Genomic DNA, 8,013 nt, shown 5'->3' with positions numbered 1-8,013 from the left:
TTTAATTCTATGAAATTTAAATTTAACACTCAAATCGAATGAATTATTGATTTAATTTGTAAGTAAATTAATTTGATCAATCAAATAAATTTAATAATCAATACATGCATGTATGACATCAAAATTTACCTTCAAGTCATTAAATTTTTTTATAAATATACATTAATTATAAAAATATTTTTTTTATTATTTTCATTAATTAAAAATATAATTAATACATTTAAGTTGACAAAATAAGAGCTATTTAGTACTACTCCTATATGAATATTATTTGGAGAGCACATTCGTCGCCGATTCTGCTGTCTTGGGTTCTGCTTTTCTCTTACAATCTCCTCGTTCGCCGGAAAAATGTGAACTCCTTGAAGTCTTAGGTTTATTACTTTTATAATCCGCCATTTCAGGACAACCATCATTTTTCTATCTGGTGCCAGCCTGTCTAATCACGCACCATTCTCACTTATCATCCACACACATTGGCATTTTTTTTTTCTTTTAATAAAAAATATATTTATTAAATCTGATTATTGTATTAAATAAATTTATAAAATGGCACTTATTAAGTTGATTGATTCACACACATGTCATGGTGGGGCTGTATTTTTTTTTTAATTTATCTGATTTATTATAAATTTAAAATATAATATATATTAAAAAAATATTATTTAAATTTAATTTAATTTAAAATATAAATATAAATATGTAAAATTTATTTATATATTTTATTTATTTATTAGATGAATTTCGATATAGGGCTTATATTTAAGTTTATAATAAATTAAATATATACATAAAAATCATATAATAAAATTGGGACGTATATATTTATTTCTTAGATCATATATTGATTTATATCAACCGTCTTCTACCTGCACTTCTCGTCCATCACTCTCCCACCTCAACATCCTAGGTTAGAATCCACCATTCATGGATCCCCCGCCCCTCCCAGTCCCACCCCTTCCTGCTACCTCCGCCACCAGCATACACATCAACTATCCGGAGTCCGTCGAGTCCTCTCCCCGCTCTCACATGGCTGTCGACAATTTCCATGAGTCCCTACCACCGGTCCCAAGTGCCAAGCTCCGCCTAATGTGCAGCTATGGAGGCCACATTATCCCTCGCCCGCACGACAAGTCCCTCTGCTATGTAGGAGGTGAGACAAGAATTGTAGTTGTCGATCGCCACTCCTCTCTCTCTTCCCTAACATCTCGCCTTTCCCGCATTCTTCTTGATGGGCGTTCTCAATTCACTCTCAAGTACCAGCTACCCCACGAAGACCTCGACTCTCTAGTGTCTGTAACCACAGATGAAGATCTTGATAACATGGTTGAAGAATATGACCGGATAACTTCATCGGCGTCATTGGCTTTAGCTCCCTCTCGTATCCGCTTGTTCCTTTTCTTTAACAAGCCCGAAACTGCAGCATCTATGGGGCCACTTCTTGCTGACTCTAAGTCAGAGACATGGTTTGTTGATGCGCTTAATGGTTCAGGTTTATTTCCAAGAAATCTCTCAGATTCTGCCACCGTAGATTGCTTGGTGAATCTTGATGACGAGCATCGTCATCATGACTTCGAGGCTCAAGCAGAGGGTGTAGAAGGCGCAGAGGGAGAGAGCAAGCAAGAAAAGAATAATGTACCGGTGGAAGTACTACATCATGATGTGCAGGCTACGATGCCAGACTCACCTATAGTGGAGAATTGTTCTTCATTTGGTTCATCTTCTTCTTCCCCTTCAATGTGCAACCTGCCGCCTATTCGGGTTCGTGTGGAAGGTCATCACAAAGTTGGCGTAGAGGAACAATTTGCACAGATGACATTCGCGCAAGTTGTGCAGAAACAAGATGATGGGTGCGGCCTTTTATCTGCAGCTTTGCCTCCACTTCCCACAGCAGTAGCTGCAGTTGGGAATGTGGCAACGCTTAATCCTGCAGGCGGTTCTAGCGAGAACTTGAGTCGGGTTTTATCAGATGACGAGATATCAGATCAGGGTATGCCGGTCACTTTTCGAAAACCACCATTGCCTCTGAAGCCTGTGCAACAAAAGGCTGGTGCCTGCGGTTACAATCTGCCTTCACCAGATTCAGTTGCAAGGTATATGTGAACTCTTCTTATTTAATTTCATGATAAAACAATAGCAAGATCTAGGTGAAATTGGTTTCCCTGCTGTTTTTAATTGTTGTTAACAGGCCAATTAAGCAAATGGCTTTCATTGAAACAGAGATTGGGAAATAAATAATCAGTGTCTTTTGATTGATGATCTAACTATGCAGTGATTCTGCAAGTTCACTCTCCAAGACCATGTATTATCAAGAACAATATCAAGCTGCATTGGGAGACAGCAGGGCTCCTCTGAACCCAGATGCAAAATGTGAAATTTCAGTCCCAAGCTCTCAAATCCAAATCCAACCAGCTCCAAATCTCGGGTACGGGTCGCCGACACAGTTTGATCAGCAGCAACAGCAACAATTGGTACACACCAGCACACATTTTATACCCCATCCTGCCACAACTCCATTGCCAATTTCATCTTACTACCCACTTTATGCTCCTCCTCCTACTCCATCACAGCAAGTACAGCCTCAACAACCACTTGATACGCAATCCCCTGTATATGTAATGCCTGTTGCACAAACCCAAACATACATGTCTGCTCAATCTAATATCGTGGAAACTGCAGCTACTGTAATAACCCCAAGCCACCCACCATCACCTCCAACTCCTAACATAGTTGCTGCTTCTGCAGTTTACAAGGACACACTTTCACATCCACCCCTTTACCCCACAAAGGCAGCAGGCACCAGCGCCGTCCTAGCTAAGCCCGAAACGGCTGCAGGTGTTTATAGAACAGCCGTGACCTCAACACCCACATTTGTCCCAATCCCAGCTGCTCAATTTCAGCAACAATATGTGGGTTATGCTCCGGTGCAACAGCTATCTCAATCCATTGCCGTTCCTGCTGGTGCTAATGCTAATTATGGTTTTGAATATGCCAATGCCACACCTGAACAAGTCTATTACACTCATCAGATTCAAGCTTCCCCATTGCCTTCTCAGTACCAAACCATGACCCCAGCTGCTGCTGTAGCTCTAGCTGATGCTTCAAATCAGCTTCCAACAAGCAACACCATGCACCAGATTGGAACCTCCCAGCCTCTCTAAAGTACTATTGGGTCTTCCTCTTGTTGCTAGTATTCTACGTTCCTTTTTTAGTGGGAAATGAAGGAGAAGTCTTTTTTTGCTTCCCTTGAATATATGTATAAGACTGATATTGAATAAAAATTCTGTACAAGAAAATATTTGTTGAGAAGCAAGATTCCTACACCGCTATTTATTTATACAATAAATTCATCAATGGTTGTTGCTAATTTTTCAGTGTAAATTTTTTTAAAGCAGTTTTAGGAGAGAATATGTTTACTAGGTATAAATAAGGTGTTGGAATGAATTACCAAATAGTATTTAGTACAAATGATTAAGTACAAATGATTAAGTACTCTTAAATCTCGTTGATAAATTTATCTCTTAATAGCCAACATGGCATGAAGAGGATTAATCTTGATTTATTAGGTTAAAAATACCTATGAAATATATAAAAGAAAAAAAAAAGTGCTGAAATGAATTTGAACTTCTCAAGTGTACTCTTACCTGATGCACTATTAAATAAACTTTATAATAACAATTGAACTATGTATATATGTATAGAGAGAGAGAGGAATCTATCTCTTTCTAATTAATTATTTGCCTTCATTAGGTAATTTAAAAAAAAATAAAGGAAGAGGAATTCGGCATACATATATTTTAACTAACAATTATATATGGATTCATTTTTCTTATTTTACGAAGAACTTACTTTTACACAAGTGAAAGGATGAGGTTGCATTTAGTTTATAAATCAGTGAAATTTATAAGTATTTAGTTTGAATTATAAATTAAAAAAAATATTTAAAATAAGTTATAAGTGATAAGTGGAATAATCTTATTTATGAATTATTTAATTATCTTAAAATTACTATTTTATCAAATAAAAAGTTATAGTTTATAAGTCAATTAAATTTACCTATAAGTATGGCATTTTAATTATGGAATCTGATATTGGTTTCAAATTCTATCGCTCTTTCTCTAAATTCTCTTTTTCTTTTCTTCTTGAGTTTTTTGGGATTACCATTGATGAATATTTTTATTAGTGATTACCTCTCCTCCTTTGAAAAGCTCAAAATGAGCATTGATTTTGATAATAACAAAACTCAAATAGAATCTATCTAACTTAATTTTAAGTGATGTGTAGATTCTTTCTTTTATTCATGAAGAATCTTTGAGATTGCACAAAGGAGGAAGAACACTCAAAGGCATCTCAAGATGAATCAAAGTTAAAAAAGAACAAGATTATGAAAGTTAAAACTCAAAGTAAAGGTATGAAAGTCATAGAGTTAGGAATTAAGTATTAGAACTTGTGTAAAAAGAATAGATGAAAGTTTTAGTCAAATGGAGTTCAAAATTATTTTTTCTTTCAATTACTTTATAAAATTTTCTTTCATCATGACCTTGGATATTGCTATTGGAATATATATTTTTAAGGTCTAAATTAGATTTTTAAAGATTACAAGTTGAAACAGTATCCGACAAATTAGTTTGCTAACTTGTTTGCTAAAATATTAGTTTGCTAATGTGTTTGCTAACTAGTTTACTATCAGAGCTAAAATTTCATTAGTTTGCTAAATGATCAAAGTTGCTCAACTTCGTACAAAAAGACAAAATAATGGCTATTTTGCCTAGAACAGAGTGTATAACATTCCAAAAAGATTTCAAACATTTTAAAGTGATTTGGGACTATAAATACACCTTCTTTACTTCATTTTACACTAGATGAAAGCTTACAATTGCACTTCAATCTTGATTTTTCATTTATTGCTTTCATTCAAGAGCTTTAAAGTCTTTGAGCTATCATCGGCAAATCAACTCATCTCTTCTTTATATTTCGATTTGTATTGAGTGAGAATGAGTGTTAAAACATTAAACTGAATTTAAGAGAGGTTGTACAAGCACCTATTGAAGCTTGAGAGTGTGAGTGCTTGAGATAGCCCTTGTCAAGGGTTCAAGCTACCTTGGTAAAAGCTTGGTGTTGAAAAAGTTGTAAAGTGCTTTTGGACTCTTGCCTTTAAAAGAGAAAATAGTAGAAAGAAGACTCAAAGAGGGTTCTTTGAAAGAGTGGATGTAAGCTAGTTAAGCCGAACCACTATAAAAATCATTGTATTTGATTTCTCCAACCTTAATCTCTTTACTTTTATGTAATTTAAATTTCTATGCATAATATTGAATGATTGATTGAATAGATTGAGTTGATATACTTGAAGATATATTGAGTAGGTTGAGAAATTGGTTGAATATCTTGTGATGCATGTTATGTCAAAAATTGCTATAAACATTGATTGAAGCTTGAATCAAATTTAGGGATACATTATTGAAACACATATCATTTTCACAATATATAAAAGAGTACCTAGTTGAACAAAGCCACAATTTTTCATTAGGCTACAAGCAAGGGTCAAAAAATTGTAAAGTCTAATTCACCCCCCCTCTTGGATTATTTTTGGGACAACAAATTGGTATCAGAGCCTGTCTCTCTTGCTTAAGGTGTCACAACCTTGAAGTGATCCGTAATGGTTGGTCTGCCTAGCAACACTATCGGTATACCCGCACCACTAGTCAAGGCTACTCAATTACTAGACCACCACTCTTCAATGGCACTAATTACTCATTTTAGAAAGTGAGAATGAGAAATTTTATACAATCCGTAGATATTGACGCATGGAGAATTATTAAAAATGGTCCACATGTTCCTCAAAAGAATGGTCAAGGAAATACTAAAATTCCTAAAAATGAAGATGAATTTGATGACAATGATTGGAAGAAAATTTCTATAAATGCTAAAGCTATTAATATTTTGCATTGCTCACTTGACCTAAATGAATACAATCGTGTTTCAGGATGTCAATCTGCTAAGGAAATTTGGGATAAGCTTGAGGTCATTTATGAAGGAACAGATGTCGTCAAGGAGTCCAAAGCAAACCTCCTTATTCGAGATTATGAGCTATTCAAAATGAAGCCAGGAGAATTAATTGCAGATATGAGTACAAGGTTTACCGGTTTTGTAAATCTTCTCAAAGCACTTGGTAAAAGATTTGAGGAAGCCGAACTTGTGAAGAAAATTCTTAGATCACTTCCAAAATCTTGGGAAGTAAAGACTACAGTTATCCAAGATACCAAGGATTTTAAAACTTTCACCTATGATGAACTCATTGGATCTCTCATTGCGCATGAGATGGTATATAAGAAAGATGAAATTGAAAGAGCAAAAGAAGAAGAAAAGCATTGCTCTCAAGTCAAATAAGGATGAAGATAAGAAGAAAGGAGTTGTACTTAAAGTTGACTCAAGTGACAACTCAAGTGCTTCAAGTGATGATGATGATGAAATGGCTATGCTTGCAAGGAAATTCAAAAGAGCTTTGAAGAAGGGAGGAAGTAAATACAAGAAATTCCTGAAAAAGTATACTCCCAAGGATAAACGTTTCAAGGATTTAAAAGAAGAAGTTGTATCTTATGAGTGTCACAAACCAGGACATATCAAGCCCAAATGTCCATTGCTCAAAAAGAAGAAAGGAAAAGAAGACAGGAGCAAGAAAGCTATGAAAGTAGTATGGAGCAACAGTGAAGAATCTTCAAATGATGAATCAAGTGACAAGGAGACTGCTCACCTCTGTATGATGGCATTCGAAGAGAAAGTCAAAAGTTCACAAAAGGAAGAAGAAAGTGATAATGAGGTAAACTCTTCTAAATCTCCTAATGTAGAGGAACTTGAGCTTGCATTTGCTAAAGTATATGATGAGTATAGAAACTATAAAAGAAAGTGCACTAAAATGAATTTAGAAATTGAATCATTGAGATCACAAAATATTGCCATGTCCAATGTGTATAAAGAAAATGAATTTTACAAAGGACAAATTACTTTGTTTAAAGAGCTAGATTTGGAGTTGAAAAACTCAAAAGAAACTTGTGAAAAGCTCATTGAGAAAAATAAAGTTCTTGAAGCTAAAATAGAATCTTTGACAAATGATTTGGCAAAATTTACTAAAGGAAAAGAAACTCTAGATGTACTTCTTGAAAACCAAAGAATTTCAAATGAAAAATATGGAATTGGTTTTGACGGTTTCATGAACTATGGTAAATACAAGAATTATTTCATTAAAGCATCTACATCCTCCTTGCCTAATGTCACATGTTATTATTGCAATAAAAGAGGTCATATGATTAGTTCTAGTGCACTTAGGAAGGGTCTTCTTAAGGTAAAGAAGGTATGGGTGCCAAAGGAACTTTACCTAAGTCACTAACCCCCAAGGACCCAAAGTTGCTTGGGTACCTAAAGCTAAATGATTAAAATTCAAGTTTGTTTCAAAGGGATGAAGGAAAGTGAAAAATGATATATAGATAGTGGTTGTTCAAAGCACGTGATCGGTGAAAAAGAGAAGTTTTCAAAAATTATAATGGTAGATGGAGGACATGTGAAATTTAGAGATAAAGGAAAAGGAAAATAATTGGAAACGGCACATTGGAACCAAACCTTGCATTGAAGATGTGTCACTTCTTGAAGGTTTGAAATACAATTTGCTAAGTGTAAGCCAACTTTGTGATAAAGGTTTTGAGGTAAAGTTCATTTCTTCTCTTTGTACAATCAATAACTTAGATAATGACACATTGTTCATTGCCAATAGATCTAATAATGTTTACTTGCTTGACATGAATAACTTTAAAACTAATCATGGTACATGTCTAGTATCTTTTGATAATTCTAGTTATTTATGGCATAGAAGATTAGGATATGCAAGCATGCATACACTTTCAAAATTGTCCAAGAAAGAACTTGTTAAAGGTCTTCCTAAGATTAATTATGAAAATGAATTTCAATGTAGGGCATGTACACTAGAAAGCATACAAGAGCATCTTTTAAATCTAAAAATATTGT

The 8,013-nt window shown here is 34.6% G+C and overlaps 1 protein-coding gene across 1 annotated transcript; it reads left to right on the top strand.

The window, feature by feature from the left end:
* Window positions 1–884: 884 nt before the first annotated feature.
* On the top strand, window positions 885–3,306 carry LOC110661508 (uncharacterized). Its single transcript, XM_021820156.2, has 2 exons — window positions 885–2,090; window positions 2,270–3,306. Exons 1-2 carry the CDS (start codon window positions 925–927, stop codon window positions 3,156–3,158), a joined length of 2,055 nt encoding a protein of 684 aa, XP_021675848.2. The 5' UTR covers window positions 885–924; the 3' UTR covers window positions 3,159–3,306.
* Window positions 3,307–8,013: the final 4,707 nt, after the last annotated feature.

The sequence above is a fragment of the Hevea brasiliensis genome, unplaced genomic scaffold (assembly GCF_030052815.1).
Source record: "Hevea brasiliensis isolate MT/VB/25A 57/8 unplaced genomic scaffold, ASM3005281v1 Scaf436, whole genome shotgun sequence".
In the NCBI taxonomy this organism is placed as follows: Eukaryota; Viridiplantae; Streptophyta; class Magnoliopsida; order Malpighiales; family Euphorbiaceae; genus Hevea; species Hevea brasiliensis.
Note: the sequence above shows the minus strand (reverse complement) of the source record. Positions and strands in the feature narration are given on the sequence as shown.

Excerpts from the sequence above, each read along its gene's own strand:
- LOC110661508 (XM_021820156.2), top strand. The coding sequence starts at position 925 with ATGGATCCCCCGCCCCTCCCAGTCCCACCCCTTCCTGCTACCTCCGCC. Across the intron at positions 2,091-2,269 it reads TCACCAGATTCAGTTGCAAG|TGATTCTGCAAGTTCACTCT; the intron begins GTATATGTGAAC and ends CTAACTATGCAG.